Raw genomic sequence first — 18,698 nt, 5'->3', positions numbered from 1 at the left:
AGAGAGAGAGAGAGAGAGAGAGAGAGAGAGAGAGAGAGAGAGAGAGCAAGAAAGCTTTGGCAAGTTTCATACAATATTAACAGACAGACATTCGCAGTAAAGAATATGAAAATATTATCACATCGCCACTGACAGTGATATTGATTAAGAACGTGCGAGCAAACCTACTCTATATATTTGACGAAATTAACAAAATAATTTTTTTTTTCTTTTCGAAATATGTCAATAAAGTAAATTAACTATATAGAAATGCCTTAAAAATAAAAGAGAAATGCAATAAATAAAAAATACTTGGAAAAATTGTATTAAGAAAAAGAAAAAAAAAAAAAACTTTATTTTAATTTACTCAGGTTTGTGCTTTAATTGCGGTAGGAGTACACATATGTGCATCCACGTGCCGAATATCCAATGGCGTGTTTATTTACGTCCTAAATGAAAAAAAAAATTTGACTTTACCAAAACAAAAATTCATTTTATCAAAACAGAAAAAAAAAAGTTAAGAAAAAAAAAAAAAAAAAAGAAAAAGCAACGTCCCGCTATGTGTTTTTTATAAGCAAGTTAATTGCATGCATCTTCAAGCCGAGCAGTAGTCAAACACTTTTGAAAAAGCAATTAAAGACAAATTATGTCTTCGTATCGCAATTATGTAAGTAAAAGAATTTTTTTCCAATTTTTATTTTTTTTAATTTTTGCTATAGATACTAATTGTTGTTTTTGTTGTTGTTGTTGTTGTTGTCTAAATGAATTTATTATTTAAACAAATTAGGAAATCACCCAAAGACAATAATCTTTTATTTACTTTCACAACTTGAACTAATTTTGCATAATTTTTCGATTCTGAACTCTTCGTGATACTGCCGGGTCTTTGCATTCTGAAAGAGTTCATATTAGATAAGTAATAGAGTAGAATAATTTTTCTTGAAAGCGTTATTTTTTAAAAATTGTTTTAGTACAAACATTTAATAAAATTTCTCAAATCGAATTTTGGAAAACTCCTCATTAGGGTTTCTTCTATTTACGCCTTATAGCACTTGCGCTACAAAGCGTGTTAAGTTTGTCTGGAAGTAGTTACGATAGATGGCACTTTTATTATACCGTTCAATTTAAGCATGTCTGTCCGTCTGTCGGTCTGCTCATGTCATGTTTTTCCATGTATTTTGTGTTGAGTTTACAGATCGCAATTTTTGCAATATTTCAGCGAAGGATGGCACACTGACGTGTTTTCGACCATGGACGATCTCTATCGAAAATTAATTTAGCTCGCGTTATTATTAAGACACCTACCTCCCTATGTATTGCATTTTTGTAGGCCAGAAATTTCCAAATTTTAAAATGTTATGGTGAATCTTAATCTATAATAGTAATTGAAGACAAAAGAAATTCGATGCACCACAATTTGGACCAGCCACGCCTATTTTTGGATCCGACTATCCTAGGTCAGAAAACGTTAAGTTTTAGTATTTTATGATAAAAATTACTCCACAAATAGCAGTTGGATATACACATTAACTGAAGTAGAATTTTGAATGTGTATTACAATTTTTGAACCTCCTGGGCACAACCATTTTTACCGAAAGTAAATCTTCACTTGCAAAGAAAACTAATTTTGAATATACAGTTCCCATAAAAACATGCTCTATGGCAAAAATAAGAATTGTGTTAGACAATGCGCTGTAGGGTATTTAAAAGTCTTTTTAATATTTCGCATTGAGAACTAACAGTTTGCCATTAAAATCAACTATACGTCTATTTTTCCGCACTCCACGCTGCGTAAGATTTCTCATGAAAACTAAGGCACATTTTACATTCCATACTTGACTGTAGTAAATTTGAGCCATGTAGGTAAATGTTTCGGACTGTATCTTTTATAAAGCAACAAAGTTTAGTTTTTAGTGCTTTGTGACGAAAATAGAATAATAATAATAATAATAATAATATCTGTGATAAGAAGATTAATTTTTTAGTTGTGCTTCTCTTGCACTCGGCATAAGATTGCATTTGTATTGCGAATTGAATTGAATCAATTTTATATAGAATTACTTGAATTCTATATAGCTGCGCAAATGATGTCAAGTTTTGGCTTTGCGGATAAAAGCAATCATTGCTAATCGTAGACAAAAAACATGAATACATTTATATATGCATGCGTTACGAAAGTGAAGATAAATTATTTGTGAACCCTGTGTGAGTGCTATGTGATTTTTATCGAATTGTTTATCGGTATGCTATATATAGCGCTACAAAAACAGCACTTTTGTTAAATTTCAACCAAGTCAGCCCATGTTTTGGGCCTAGCTCCAAGTAAACGCTATTATGACTAAGATCACCTTCCTTTTGCGTTGGTATTTTTATAGAAGGCCTCGCTCGCCTATAATGTTTTTACCTTTTGTACCCTACACTACTTATGGTACAAGAGCGGATGTATACAACACCCGGAAGGACTTGAAATAGACCCATTTTATGATATATCTATTGATTTAGAATCACTTTGAGAATTACTTTCCGAATCGATTTAGTGTTGTCTGTTCGTCTGACGGTCTTGTAGTCTTGTCTTTAACTTATAAGTGCAAATTTTTGAGATTATTGTAATGGAAATCGGTACATGGACGTGTTTTAGCCTAAGGGTGAAGATTATTAAAAATGTTTAGATTAGATCACTTATTTGGGGAGCCGTTATTTGAGTAGCTATGTTAAGTGAAAGGAAGGGTCATAGCCCACAAGAATATTCTCACTTTTTCCTGCTTTAAAATGGTCAATCAAACATTGTTTTAAGTATAACATATGATCTGTACCGTTCGGAAACTTAACTCCATTTGAATTAAAAATAATTACCATCATATGGCGGATGCTTTATAATCGCTTATATTTGAACTTATTGAAGTAAAAAAAAAAAAAATTTGTTGTCTAAGTATGACAAGCATTTCTGGTTTTATCTGTATAATGTAAGCAATTTTTCATCTTATCCAGATGTGTCTTACTCTGGTGGGGTCACCACCATATAGTCAATTAGATTAACCAAAGTATTTATTAAAATATTAGAGGTGCAATCGGTTAAGATTTTCTTTAAATTCAAAAATTGTTTCTAATGCGAAGGTTCCGCGTAATCATTCTAAGGCCTATCTATTTGCTTGCTCTTTAGTCACCATATATGTATTGAGCCATAGCACGCAAAATTATATTAACCATCGTTGTATATGCTAATGAGTTTAAATCATCTCAGATTAAAATCAATGTCTATATGAAATATGTATACTTTTGTATATGTTCGGCCGTTCCACAGTATGTGATGTGTCAGTGAAGATTAGAAGTTTTCGAAATATGGATTGTATATATTATATAGGAAGTTCCACTCATATTTGTAAAGGAAATGTACTCAACCTGGTAACGCCTTCAATCCCTATAAGTCAGTTTCTGTACAATGTTAAGTAAAGCTGTAGCTTTTATAAGTAAAAAGAAGAACGAAAAAAACAAAAATAAAAAGCAAAAAAATCCCAAAGAGCACTTCATTAAAATTAATAAATAACATGCAATGCTTAAGAGTACACATTTAAGCGTTAAATAATTTTTTTATTTTAAAAAACATTGCAATTGTGAACATGCAGTGAAAAAGTTCGTTGGATTTCAATCATAGCGTCCATGAGTTTCTTAGACAAATTATCGTTAGTGATGCAGTGGCTGTAAGTAATTGTCGAAATTGCGCAATACAAAGAAATATGTTGCATGTCTTCAGCATTAAAACTGTCCGTATCTATCACTTCGCACATGTGAACAAGAACTGATACAGAGTTCATAAAATGTATTCAGTACTGATACAAGGTAATATTTTCAGGCTTCATCAAGCCTAAAAACTCGGTTACCATAAATTACATTGAATTTCCATATAATTAAAGCCATTTTCTAAATCGGTTTAAGCTTGTCTATCCGTCTTTCCGTTTGTTTGTTTTGTTTTGCTTTCTTATATTCAACCTACAGATCACAATTTTTGAGTTATTTTGACGGAATTTGCTGCACTGAAAATTGTTCGGAACGGATCACTTTTCCGATCACTTCCCATATAACGCTTAATTTTGGAAAACCCTTAAATAAATAACTAGTAGGATAGTGTAGGGTATTTAAAGTTAGGTCGTGGCCCGATATAATCTTATTATTTGTTAAAAGAAATTTTTTGATTCGTAAAATCCAGGCAATTGAATAGTACACTCTAGTGTAGTAAAAAAACATAAACCGAAATCATGGCGAACCCAAAAATGTGGATTACATATCCAAATAAAATATTTGTTCTTTTGCATTTTGAAAAATGAAGACTTTCTCAATATAATGATTTTCTCGAAATGGAATTCCGTGAAAATGCCTTAACCTTACTTTAAAGGGCAAAAGGGCCGACTGACTGACAAGCTTAAATTTATTCAGAAAATCATTCTTGCTTTAAATTGTTACACAAAGTCTCATACGCAAAACAGTCCAGTCTCTGGTATAGAAGTGGTGCAGACTATGTAAATAGACCGGTTTAAGTATGAAATAATCTTGTAGAACAAAATTAATGGCAAAGCGTGCTGCATGAATTTAATATATCAGCTTTAGACTGAACACTATTAAACTAACATTTTTGAACCCTTTTATTCAGGATAATTGAAATTTGAAAATTTTCTATATCGCATTTCTTCATATAAATGATGGTACCGGGAGAAAGGAAGGAAGATAGAGAGAGTGAGGGAGTGAGTGAGCGAGTGAGTGAGAGAGAGAGAAAGAGAAAGAGAGAGAGAAAGAGAGAGAGAGAGAGAGAGAGAGAGAGAGAGAAAGAGAAAGAGAGAGAGAGAGAGCGTATATAATTATTCTCCCACTATTTTAATAAAAATTTTAAAAATACATTCACTCTTACTATATAAATGTCACCAAAAAATAAATCTACGATAATTTGAAAGGTGATCACAATTTAAAGAATTTCTCTTATATATTTTTTTTTTTTTGGAAAATTTACACAAATTCGTCTATTTTTAAGATAAACCCTCCGTATGCAATTCATTTATACGAAAACATGCTTAGGCAATCAATTTATATAAATATCTCCTTTAATATATCGAAATGACTAAACAAATTATTGCTGATGCTGCTGCTGCTATTGTTCTTGTTGTTATTGTCATCGCCGTCATCACGATCATTGCTATTTTCCACATACTATGGTTTAGATGAGTTTTTTTTATATATCCTAAGTTTCCATATTTGATTGTAAATCAGAGGTTCCCACATCCCTTCGGATATTTTATAAAAATATCATTATAAAAATGATCTAAAAGTGTTGCTCTCGTCGTTTCGATAAATAAGAACTTGTGCGATTATTTGTGTAAATAGACAACTTGTTAGATAATTAATTACATATATGTGCATGCTCAAGTAAGCCAACTTACTAGCAGCTGCATACGACCTTCGTAAACCTTTTTGTTGTTTTTTTCTTTCGTTCACTTATATGAGTACAGCTGCTGAAAGGACGTGCCTCGGTAAATACATTTAGGGATGGGGGTGGTAAGGAATGATGGTGGAAGCTGGAGCTGGGAGAAAAATTGGAATTCATTTAAGAAAGTTTCATTTCCTAAAATGATTTGATGAATATAAATATTTCATTAGCATTGATGGTGACTCTCGTTACTCTCTTCTTCGTAATTGATTAAGGGTTCGAGTCGACATTCCATTGAGAAACCCCTCTTCATAATTATAAAGTCACTTGACAGATATTTTATATTTATACGATTTTTTTTTCCCACGTGAAATTAATTCACTATGAATTCCATGGCTTTGAATTCGCCAGCAATTGCAATAAAATTCACTTTAAACAACATCATATAGAATTATTAATTAAACTCTTGAGCTATTAAAGAATTTTGCTTTACAAACATTTATTCATATCAAAATCAATTTCAAGTATTAGTTCAAGGTTATTCATTAAGCTCATGTCAGTTCTCTTGATATTATTAAAGGGACTTTAATGCGCATTTAGTAGTCTTAGAAAATAATCTGTATATACAGAACCCACCTAATAGAGTCGAAATCAAATTAAGCCTTTAAGTCTTTTATTCAATTGAATAATTAATTAGGAAGAATCATATAAATCATTGCAAATTAAAATTGATTATGACAATTGACCGAACATTTATAAAGTCAAGTTCGAAGAAGTTCAAGACGTCGCCTCAAGACAATATGTTAAATATGTATCACATTGGATTTATGTACATTTTCCGAGTTTAGTCATGATAATGGAAATCATAAATAACGAAAATAATTTTCTTAACAATTATCGGCATGAGAGTTCACTAAGAGTTCAGACTAGAAATTTGTAAAACCTTGATAATCTGTTTAAAGTAACAGTATGCGCTTCAGGTTACACACCTGATCAATGAGAAATTCTGTACCATATCCCGTTCAGATCGCCTTGATCGTTATGAATTTGCAATCAAAAACGCTTTAAACTATCCTCACCTCGGTGAAATTGTAAGGAAACATGCCCCAGACCATCTTGATCACCGTGATTTTCGAAATCAAGTACGCTTCAGACCATCTTAATCATGGTGAAATTTTGGACAAACGTGTCTTAGACTATTCGAATTTGCGGCTTCAATACGCCCCCGACTATCCTTGCCGTTGTGAAATATTAAGCCAAGCTTGCTATGTTGCTTAAAATTTTAAATATTGAACAAGAACGAAAGCATTTAAACTAAATGCTGATAAAATTTTCAAAGTATTTTACGGAATGATAGCAAAGGTGATCTAAACATTTTTCACTTTTCCACATTATTAAGAGAGAAATGCTTGGAAATTTTATATTAGTAAGTGAAATGTCTAAGCTTTGCATAGTTTATCTGCTTATCATAAAATTTCGAAAATCTAGCAGATATATCCTGGTCGTTTGCAGATCTGTTATTATAGAGTCACGGGTTAGCAAAAAAAATTCTGTAGTAAAACTGAATGATAGTATGGACGAAATTCTTTAATACCTAAGTAAAAGAAAAGTTCGATTTCATTAATCAGCACTGACCAGATCAAATATTTTACCGCAATTCATAAGAACTTAATACAGCTAAATAATGTTTGATAACATATGTGTTTGTAAGGATTAGTTAGATGTCATATAATTGGGACAAAGCTTAAGATAAACGTATTACCATAGCTTTCACTCGAAGGTATCGTTTACAACAGTGTTGGTAAGTTTTCGTAATTTGTAGTTTTGTGAAGATTAGCCATGTTGGGTTGGGAAGCAAGGGTATATTCATTTATCAAAACCTTTGCAACGCCCACAAGAAAACTCCGCACAAGTGCATATATATTCTTGATCCGCATTAAATTGTGAATTGATTTATGCAGGCCCGTCTATCTGTCTGTTCGTTTGTCTATCCTATCCTATCTATTTGGTTGTCCATCTGTCCACCAACAATGAAGCTGTCGTCTTCAAACTTGGCAGAAACATTACAAGCTCTTACACGGTATTGGTATTGAAAATTGTCCAAATCGGTACAGTACTACGTAAAATGTTCTCCTCTGTTTTTCAAAAAGGAAAAAAAAATTGCCTTTTGTTCATTTACGATGCTACAATTCCTATGCGAAAGTGGGAAAGATCGATCACACCTACCCAATATTATAGAGTACATCAAAATTTCATTTTTTTTCAATGCCTTTATAACGCGCAGAAACCAGCTTCAAAAACCCCTTTATGTATGTAAATTCTTCAGTCAGCTTCAAATTCTGGATGCACTTAAGCATGCCGGTCTGTCTGTAAGCCCTGCACTGTGTAGTGTTTGTAGTAAACATTCCGTCGTTCACAAAAATGAAGATATCGGCTAGAAATTCGCAAACGAATTTGAAAATGACCTAAAGCGGTCAAAGAACACGCCTACAATGCCCACAAACGTGTTCAACAAATTCCTGTGAATTCCTTTGTTTCCCAGGTTTCCTGCTGTCTTGTTATTATTCATAAAGTTCCAATTTTATTTTGCTAATAGCAACAATCAGTCGCGCCCACTCTGTATTATAGAATAAGAAAATTTAGATCTTTTCCTTTTTTTTTTTGGTGACGGATATGAGAGATTCGGCAACGACCGAGAATAATTTTTTTACTTGTTGTGATCTGATTTGTCACGGGACGAAGCTCGGCTGACCAACAGATTCATCGACAGTGGAATAAACAGACAAGAACTGAATTGTTTTTGTTGCCCAAGTTAATTAAGATGTATTATAAGTACTCCTAATCTGCTCATATTGGCCCAATAGAAAAATCCCTTAAGTTAGAGATTTATTCAAATGGCGTCATTTATACATTTCGAAAAATTTTAAAAAAGAAAAAATGTATATATCAACTTAAGCGTCAATCGATCAAATTCATCCCAAGCATAGTATCTTTTGTCTTCTTTCGAAAAACACTAAAAATATGTAATGTTTAACTGTGTCGTAACATCTGTAAGAACGTAAGGACAGCATACGTATATGTATAAGTTTCTTGATCTGTGTATGTATGTATGCGAATGAATGAAAATGGCACGCGAATAGTTTTAGACGCATTTGCAATTTGAGCGCAAATCAAAATGCTGTTGAAATCGATGAATGAGTGCCAAACGTACATATATGTGTCGTTGAAAGAAATTAACAAAAAAAATAAATAAAACAAATATACGTTGTATATATTAAAGAGTACTTTCGTTATTGTAGGCGTGTCAACTCCCCAATCTCAAGATTAATTTCGCATCGAGAAATATTTGTACAAAATTTTATACCAGAAAAAGCCAAATCTAGCTAAAGCTGCTCTTGAAATTCATTTAAATTGATTATCTTAGAATAAGTATAAACGCGATGCTTGGGCATGGTCATCGGTAAATATACTATGGCATGCCGAAGTGAGTTTTTCAAAATACAAGCTCATAGCAGGGTGAGTAGTCCTACGACGGGTCCAATCTGATTTATATTCTATAGATTTCGTTATTGGAAAAAAATTTCCTTGAAACAGCTTAGGACTTTGCGATCTATAAGATGAGTATAATACTAAAGTAAATACTAAATAAGACAGACAGAGCGACAAAGAGAGAAAGTTAAGTCGAGGCAGAGAGCTGTTCTAAATCAATTAGCCTATCATAAATCCTCCTAAGTGTGACATATCTCCGCACAAACTAGATATACCCTATACCTTAAATGAAACCTTAAGGAACATTTTTAATTAACCCATAGTACATTAAGTAGTAAGTTAGCAAGTTATTTAAGTATATTAAGTAAGTGTGGATACATATAGATAATGCTATTGTTTTTTTCGATTTGCTTCCGATAGGCGTTTTTATATCCTATGTAGCTTATAATAGGGTTTAATAACTTTGTGCGGATGCCTGCAGTGTCAGTGAGGACTTGAGATAAATTCATTGTTCATTTTGTTACATTAAGCGTCTGTTTGCTCCATGTGTAGATTGAAATTTTCGAAATGTTTTACTGGAATGAGCTTCATTGAAAATGCTTTGGATTCAGCTGTGTTTGTGGTCAATCCACACATTACGCCGCATTAAAAAGAAAAACAAAAACAAAAAACCGCAATTTTTATTATTTCGCCAGAAATAAATATAAAAAATTTGAATGGAACGCAATTGTTTTTTTAAGTTTGTCCTTTAAATAACATAAAGTCCAAGATATCTTCTTGAGAAGAAAACCAGTTTTGTTAAGTAGGGGGATCGTGTCATGTCTCGAGCTCATCTACGACATTCCTATTACTAGTATTTCGATAGTGAATTAATAATAGGTGTGGCAAGTTTCAGTGTTTTATCAGCAATTTTCAGATGTGTGTGCACTACTTGGACGAAGAATTGAAGATGACCGTCAACCAACCTACAGCTTCTCTCAGATGATTTGAGAAAGAGGGCCTCCACCTACTATTTTAATTTTAATTTCATTTCAATTTTTCTTTCAATTGCTTATCTAAATAGTCTTCACTTGCCTATCCTAATGCCATTAAGCCAAAAAGGGTCAAAAAATAATTGTTCTGAAGTCCGCACAGCAAAATCATTTTGCTTTCGAACAAATTAAAAAATTTTCATCTCATTTTTAAAACGACTGAACCCTGAAAGCTTTTCATAAAACGAAAAAAAAAAAGAAGAAAAACAAACCGAACAACAACGACTAAGCGAACAAGAAAGAACATTATTTTTCGGCAAGGCCTACCAATGGACACTCTACGCCTTATTACCCAGTATAGTTATCCAGTCGTTTTGGTAATAATACACTAAATATTACACATTCTTTTAAGGGAAGGGCGTACTTTTCGTGAAAGCCCGCATATTGGAGAATGCCCAAAACATCATATGGCGTCATCCAAAAATAGTAAATTCAGTTTACTTTTTAACCATTTTATTATTTTAGAGTTTCCACCATAAAAGGCTTGAAAGTCGCGATTCCTCCTATATGAGGGTTTGCTTTTCATTTTAACCTCTAAATATATTAGGGTCTGAAAAATAGACTAATATGATTCAAATTCTCTAACGTAAATTTTTTTGCTTAATTGCTACTGTGGATTAATTTGCATCATAAAATATTAAAAAAGAGTAATGGCGAGTAATTTGAAAAGCCATCTTCAGCAGCATTCGTCAAAGCACATTAGTGTATAAAATTTCATCAAAATATCTCAAGCATTCCGATTTGTAGGTTGAACACAAAAATACTTGGTCAGACAGACAAGCTTGGATTGATTCAGAAAATGACTTTGAATCAATTGGGATAATAATAAAAGTTGGGTGTATGTTAAGACCTTATTGTTGTTACGTACCTCCGGACAAACCTAATACATCTTTTACTACACGTGGCGTAGGGTATAATGATAATTGGCTGTGTCTAAATCTTTTATTCTTCTTGAAAAAAAAGTTTAAACAAACGAACTGATATATAACACTCTATAACACTGCATAGATATTGCAGATATTTTGCACCTTTCGACAGGGACTGTAGGATAACCTATTAAATGTAGATGGAAATTACTGTATCTCTTATGCTTCATGAGTAATGAGCTAAGAATCCAGACATTTTGTTTTTGAGAACAGAATTGTTCTCAGATTTTGGGGGCGTATCCTTTTACCTTTCATCTTTTATCAATCAAAGTAAGAGCTTCGACAGTTGTTGCCGAATTCAAAGACGATGTCTTAATTTTTGTAAAACAAGACCCTTTGATACGAACAGATAGCAAGCGTACATTTGTAGATCGATTTAGCATTTGATACTAATACTTGTCAGAGTCTCTAACGCTTTGTTCTGATTGTTTTAAACGTTTTGATAAAGTGAAGACACTCGCACCCTCGCGTCGGTGGGTATACAAAAAAAAAAAAAAAAAAAAAAAAAAAAAAAAAAAAAAAAAAAAAAAACAAGAGAGGCAAGATTTCTGCAACGCTTCTCTTGCTAATAATTTATTTCTGTGATCTACAGCACATATATGATTCGTTTCCCGGCTATATTCAAACTGTCAATGCAGCGTCAGTTGTTAAAAAAATCTAGACGCCACACTATTCTTATCAAATATTAAAAGCATGTGCATATATTCGCTGCCATTTGACAATATTATCGGCTTTACTGAAAAGCAATGATATTCCAAACATCGCAAATATGCAAATTCTCAAAGGACAAGGCGGGAAATGAAATAAATCTTAACGTGCGTGTATGCATGGTTTATATATAAATATTGGCAAAGGAATGAATGTAACGTAACATGCTTTCGTGCACGTTTCCAACCGTAGTTATATGTAGTTATATGTAGTTATATGTAAGCACACTTACTTGAACGTACTGAGGTACCAAATTTAAGTTCTGTTTGGTAACAATTACAGTTTTGAATGGCAGACACATAGATAGAGGAGCAGAATTTATATTTAACAATTGGAGTCGAAAAGTTATGCGTTATTTAGATTCATTACATTCCCCCTAATGTAGGCGTTTACTACAAATGTATTGATAATGATAATGATAATCTTCTTACCGTGGACACACAAATAGCCCACAGTTCAATTTGCGAGAATAGGTAGACTTTTAAGGGCCGACCATCATTGCCGTCGTAAAATAATAAAAATCAAAGGTTCTTGTTACATGAATACTTACTTCTCATGAGAAGTAGGAGCGGGCTCAAAAAGAAAAAAAACAAAAAAAAAAATGATTCAAATTTAAAAATAGTAAATTTATATGTTACAATGCTCTATAAGATGAATTTTTAGCAAGAAATAAAGTAAAACCTAAATCTTATTGCCATGCGACGACTTATGTTTTTTAAGAGCATTTCTGAAGATGTGGGAAGAGCGGATGAAAAAGTACACTTTTGCTATTGAAATTTTTCACATATTCTTGCTATGTCGAAATACTTTCATTCACTGCATTATGCTGGGAATTGGCATATTTCTTGGAAACATAGAACAAAACCCTTTTCGCATTGGGCCAAGATGCCGCCCTAAAAAAAAAAACAAAATTCATTACAACAGTGCGAAAATTACGTTGAACACAAACTATATAGACAGACGTAGATATGTGCTGAATATATGACAAGATTCTCTTGATCTTTCTCTAACCTTAAAGGACGAGGTCTATTTTATCCAATTATTTCTGCTTTATTCATTTTAAATGTGGGCTACGAGATTACGTGGCAATGATTTGTTGGCAGTGTATCAAATATCGTCAAAATATCTTAAAGCTTGCGCTAAGTAGGTTGAATGCAACTATAATAGACGAACAGGCAGACAGAGAAGGTTAAATGGATTCAGAGAGTGTTTTTGATTTCATTGGTATAAAAGGAGGTGGGTCTACGTGAAATCCTTTCCGATATTTTATACATCCCGCATGAACTTAGTATAACTTTGCACTACGAGTGTTGTAGGGTGCAATTATTTTTTTAATTTACATTGACAAGATAAACCTGCGAGATGATAAACTCATATACGCTGGTTTTTTTTCCAAACATAGTCACCATATAATAAATAGATTAAACTTGACAAAGTATGCGCGCATAAGAAGAGTAATTTTGGTCATCCATCTAGGTATATCGTGTCTCGCTGTGAACTGGGAATTTTTGAATTCATTCCAGATTAAAGTGGAGCCACTTTCAATGACTTCTTTCTTTATGACTTCGATATAGTCTTGGTGGATCTATTTTTTTTTTTTTTTCCTTTTTTTGTATCGTATAAGATCTGCATACGAACGATGATTGATGTGGGGAAGATTTGCGTTCTGTCTTCAATCGATTCAAATGCATGCTGTCATACGAAAATTGATTAAATGCTTCTGTTAAATTGCTTTGTGCGTGCGTTATCGTTAAGATAATTGTTGCCAAGGAAACACTAACGCATACATTTCAAAAGAAATAAGACCGACATTTCTTAATATTTAATACGAAGTGACTGGCAAGTAAAGTGTTTTGCCCTTAAAAACGCGCAATAAAACCATTTGTGAAAATTTCAATTAATTGTTGTGTTCGAAATGCTACTTACTTACAATCACATCGATCTGCTTGCGTTATAGGTTCGTGAGTATGTGGCCCATTGATCGCATAGATGTCCGAAGCCGGCGTCTGTTGTTAATTAATATGTCTGGGCGAATCTTGTAATTGTCTGGGTGCATTCGATAATATCAGATAATGTTTGATTGAATATATTGACTAGAAGAGGGCATTAATGTTTCTACTTTATTTCTTTTTGTATTTGTAGAGTCCTTGGAAATCATCACTACCATCTTCTTACAAATCCAGTACTGGAAGTTCGGTAGGTTAATTTATATAAAGCAAGCTAAGCGCTTTTAAACGCTAAGCAAAATTTATTTGATTTTAATTATTTTCCTTTCTTCTTTTTTTTTCTTTTAGTATTCGTCGCGTGATGATGTTAGCGCTCGTTTTTCCGCTTTGTCTTCGCCCAGTTCATATAGGCCATCATTTTCGGGAGGGACGTATCGCATTAAGCGAGATCCTCCTTCAGTTCCGGCCTCTACGTATGTTAGCCGCTATGGCTCTAGCATAACCACTACACTTAATAAACCCGAAAGAGATACGAGTGCCAGAGAAGAGTGTTCAGGATCCCGGACATCGTCTCTTAAACGTTATGGTTCCACTGCCAGCTCCTTGGGGCGATATTCACGAGAACCTAGCCCTGCCAATTTAGAGCATACTAATCGGCTAAAAAGTCGAGATCCTAGCCCAGTCAATCGTTCGTTAAGAGGCAAATCACGAGATCCCAGTCCTGCTGTGGACAAAAAAAGCAAAATTGGTTATTCTGCCTTGAATTCTTTTCGTTCGGGTTCGTCTAGAAATACATGCGTTGCCAGCTATACGGGGCGGTATGGAAATAACAATAATGCAAACAATGTTGTGAGAGCCTCTGTTCCAAGTGTCCCAGATAAATCTATATCATATTTATCTTCTAGTGACATTAAAGCTCGTACACTAAGTAAAACGAAAGATTCCAGTAATCGTAGATCTAGCGAAACTGATGTAGAAGTCGAACCACCGCCTACATCCAGTAGGGATTGCAAAGATGATGCAGAAATTGAAGAACACGAAGAGACTGATGCTTCACATGAAGAAGAAGAAGAGAAGGAGATATTTATAACTATAACCGTAGTAAATCGAGCAACATCACCCAATCCACCGGGTACAAGTAGTGCACAACGAAGTCGCCGTATGGATATAGCTAAAACAATTGAAAAGACTATTCAAAGATCTACTAAGAAAACCGTTATGTTAGAAAAAGAAATACAATCAGATCGCCTGGATGATTCTTCGCGCTATTCACGTTTTGGCTTGAGTGGCAGAGCTTCTTCTTCTTATAGTCCTCATAATGATCGCTATACTTCCACAAGTTTACGTTACAGTGTTAGTCCTCTTGCAATAACTTCGAGGTCTAGTTCGAGTGATAACAAAAAAGAGGACAACTCCAGTTCCAGTTGTGCCACCAACGCAACTACTTCCGCCAGCAATAGCAACAATATTAGCAATGGCAATAACACCAGCAGTGGCAAGAGCACGAAATCACCGCTAGTGAAAATGAAACTGTCTCCGCCTAAGGCGCTAAAATTAAATTCTCGTCAATCTTCTGTTGAGAATTTAAGCGCTAGTGCTAGTAAACCTCCAGTTGTACCAAAAAATGAATATCTTGCCAAGTGCACTAACGCAAGTACAAGCTCGTCTAGTACATCAGCTAGCAAACTACCTAATAAGGATTTTAGAAAATCAGCATTAAACGTGGGACCTACGGATCGACCCCGCAAATCTCGGACGCCGAGTTCGGGTACGGAATCTGACGCTCAATTAAATAGTGTAGAGGTGTTAAATGGAGCCTTACACGTTACCCAAGGCTTAGAACGTTCACCCAGTGCGGGTTCAGAAGTGAGTAACGCCTCTTCACGTTCTGCAAGACGTACTGCACCCGATAGCAAATTACGGCTACGTAGTCACAATAAGCCAAGCACTTCTTCCCCACCGAGCAGACATAGCAACAACATAATTTCTAAACAATCCTGTAGTAAACTGAGTACAGGTGGCACAATGCCTAACGTTGCAATAGCGACGTCATCTTCAAGTGGTGCAGAAAGTTCTAGTGAAAACAAGAAGCCGGCAAGAAAGGCCGCGAAGAAGAAACACAACAAAGAGGGGAACTTAGTGGTTACAGTAGCAGAAAGTGAGACTAGTTCGGATGTAGCAGTGATAAAATCGTTCAATGAAAAAAATTTGGTTGCCAAATCAATAGCAAACCATACGACACAAAAAGTAAGCAAAACTGAATCATCATCTAGCGTGCTGACGTCAAGCAAATCTAACAATGTCTCGTCATCGGAAAAAAATCCCTTAAGGCGTTTGCAAAAATTATCGAGTGTTTCGAATTTCTTTGTAGCTCATCAACAAGATGCTAATAGCGACGAGCAGATATTCGTCGAAAGCTCTGAGAGTTCGGGCGGTGATGCCGACATCAATGCAAAGCAGAGCAACAGTGTTAGCGAAAATTTCGAAACGAAAACATCAACAACGAAAAACGATAGTTTAATAAATTATAGTAGTAGTCAAACGACTCAGGAAATTTCCTGTGAAAAAACGAATAGTTCAAACAAAAGAAAATCTTCTACTAAATCAAAGTCGAAAACAAATTCATCTCCTTGCTGTCTAGACGCAAGCAGAATAAACAAAACGTCAACTTGTATGAGCCCTATGGAAATGCAAAGTGAATCCTTGACCTCCTATACGACGACAACAGCCACCACTGATTCGATCACAGATCAAGAAGAGCCCAGCTGGTGGCAAGATACAAGTCGTCAAATTGATACCGTTTCAGCTTTAGATTACAATAATATTGAAGAAGTGGGTTATAAGGCAAGACATATTGAATCGGGTGAACGGGATTGGTGGTTGAGGAACGATGAAGACGATACTTTAGCCGATGATGATTTGAAAACTTTAAATCAGCAAGGCGACGATGATGATGATGATAATGATGAGGAAGGAACTGATCATTTAAATTCACTGCCAACGACTCAAAGTGGAAACGATAAATCCGCTTTAACGAAAGGAGACTGGTGGACAAATGAAACAACCGACGAGACTGACGAAATCGCTAAGCATAGTGATGCCGAATATAAACCACATTTTTATTGTGACGATAAGGAAGAAAGGAAATCTTTACCTCAAAATCTGGCAGTGCCGGAGACTGAATGCTGGGACAATAATGGAATTGGCAAGGCAATAAACGAGTCACTTGAACAAGAAGATTCGATGCGATTAAAATTATGCAGCGTAGGTTCTGGGGAAAAACTATGGTGGACAACTGAGGAATATCCAGAAGCCGTGAAGCCAAGCCACGAAATAGCACTAGAAGCTACAACAGCTGCCTCATTAAAAGATCAAAATGTTGAGACTTCTTCAAGTAATAGTGAACCGAAAAGATGGTGGATGGCAGGACCGATCAAAAAACTTTTCAATCTACAGCGTGTGGATTCAGAAGAGAAAGCTTGGTGGCAAGACACCTCTGAAAAGGAAGCTAAGTATACAAAATCTAAGCATAACGATTCCGACGAGGAGGAATGGTGGTTAGATAATAGTAAAAAAGAACAAAAGCAACAAAAGCACCAAAACGAAACATCGCAGACGTCTGGGTCTAATAACAACCATCAATCATGTAGTAACGGTGTGAGTGATGTCAATGTTGAATTAAGTAGTTCGTTTAATTTTGAATATTCAGAGCGTCCGCCACCACTTGGCCAATGCGCCAGTCCCGTTGAATATAGAGAGGATACTCAGCAAATGCCGTCACTGTACCCTAACATTCCAATGTCAAAAGTGCAGAAAGTAAATAATCACCAAGCACATGTGATCGCAAAAGCACAGCATAAAGTGAATAATAGGCAGAACTATGACAACAGTAGCAAGCTTTTTATATCACGTCATCAAAATATTGATGAACTTTTGGGAGGTTCATGCCGTCCATTAAGTCCACTCTTCCTGGATGGTTCGACCTTCGGAGTAATGCCTATACAACGCAATATGTTTTTAGAAGAGATAACACCCGATCAAGTGCGTATACATGATAGTACTCCGCAGATGCCAGTAATACAGATTATGGATAGGTGAGTTTATCGCTAATAAAAAGGAAGCAGGAGCAGCATGGAGACGAAAAAAAGTTTCATGGTACTCTCTTTGTAATAAAAATTATATGCATTTGTTTTTGGAACTCGTGCTACAGTTTTATTACATTTTTGCAGAGTCGAATACGAGCGTGATCCTCACATGGTTAAAACAGCAATAACAGCTTTGCAAACGCCCCATTATGAACAAAAAGTAAGTACAGTTCAAATAAAAACATTTGCATTCACAAGTCTTCTATTACGATTGAATTATTATAAAAAAAGCTGGCCATCGCGTTTTTCTCTCATCACGACCACTAAGTTAATAATAGTTTTTTTCTTTCTTTCGTTATTAAAACACCCAAAAAACCGGCGTTTTATTTACTTATGTATCTCTACCGGACCGAGTCAATTTTGCTCATCGTAAGGCAGATATTCAAATATATATAAATTGTTGAATTATTTTATTTGTTGAGCATGTTTAGAGAGGAGAAAAAAAAAAAAAAACAAGGCAAAGAAAAGGTAACATAAGATGAGATAAGACACACTAGGACAACAGAATAGAAAAGAAGATAAGATAAAATAGGATAAGAGAAGAGAAGAAAAGCGAAAAGCATATATATACAATTAATTATGTTTATCAAATTATCAAGCGATGCTGATTTTGTTACAGGAAAATGTTCATAGGCAATTGCCAACTATAAGGAAATATATGTTCAGTATCCAATAATGTTCACTTGTATATCAATGGAATAATTAAAATTGCAAAGGCTGAGATAATTACCTGAAGTCGTAGTATAAGCTCCATTTTGATTTTCCCACACCAGGAAGCTTATCGACGGAACGACAATTATATAAAAGAAGGAAATTATTATTAGAAACAAAACTGAAGGAAAAATTGATGGGATCAATAATTGCATCCTACACCGCTTGTACAACACGGGTTATATTACGTTTGTGCGGACGTATGTAACACGCAAAAGTATTTAAGATATACCCGCCTAATATTATGGCCTTCTGTCTGTCCATTTGATGCCTGTTCATGTAAATTTGTGTTCAAGCTACAGGTTGCAATTTTTTAGGATATTCTGATAAAATTCGGTACGCTCGACATA

The 18,698-nt window shown here is 34.5% G+C and overlaps 1 protein-coding gene across 1 annotated transcript in view; it reads left to right on the top strand.

The window, feature by feature from the left end:
• Positions 1–316: 316 nt before the first annotated feature.
• Positions 317–18,698, top strand: part of LOC119632547 — a 104,352-nt gene continuing 85,970 nt past the window's right edge. The window contains exons 1-4 of the mRNA XM_038025499.1: positions 317–646; positions 13,689–13,742; positions 13,841–17,586; positions 17,722–17,797. Coding sequence (XP_037881427.1) covers positions 626–646; positions 13,689–13,742; positions 13,841–17,586; positions 17,722–17,797 — 3,897 coding nt within the window. The 5' untranslated portion in view covers positions 317–625. The remainder of the gene's footprint in view (positions 647–13,688; positions 13,743–13,840; positions 17,587–17,721; positions 17,798–18,698) is intronic.

The sequence above is a fragment of the Glossina fuscipes genome, unplaced genomic scaffold (genome assembly GCF_014805625.2).
Source record: "Glossina fuscipes isolate IAEA_lab_2018 unplaced genomic scaffold, Yale_Gfus_2 1, whole genome shotgun sequence".
NCBI lineage: Eukaryota > Metazoa > Arthropoda > Insecta > Diptera > Glossinidae > Glossina > Glossina fuscipes.
This window is presented reverse-complemented; position numbering and strand designations above follow the sequence as displayed.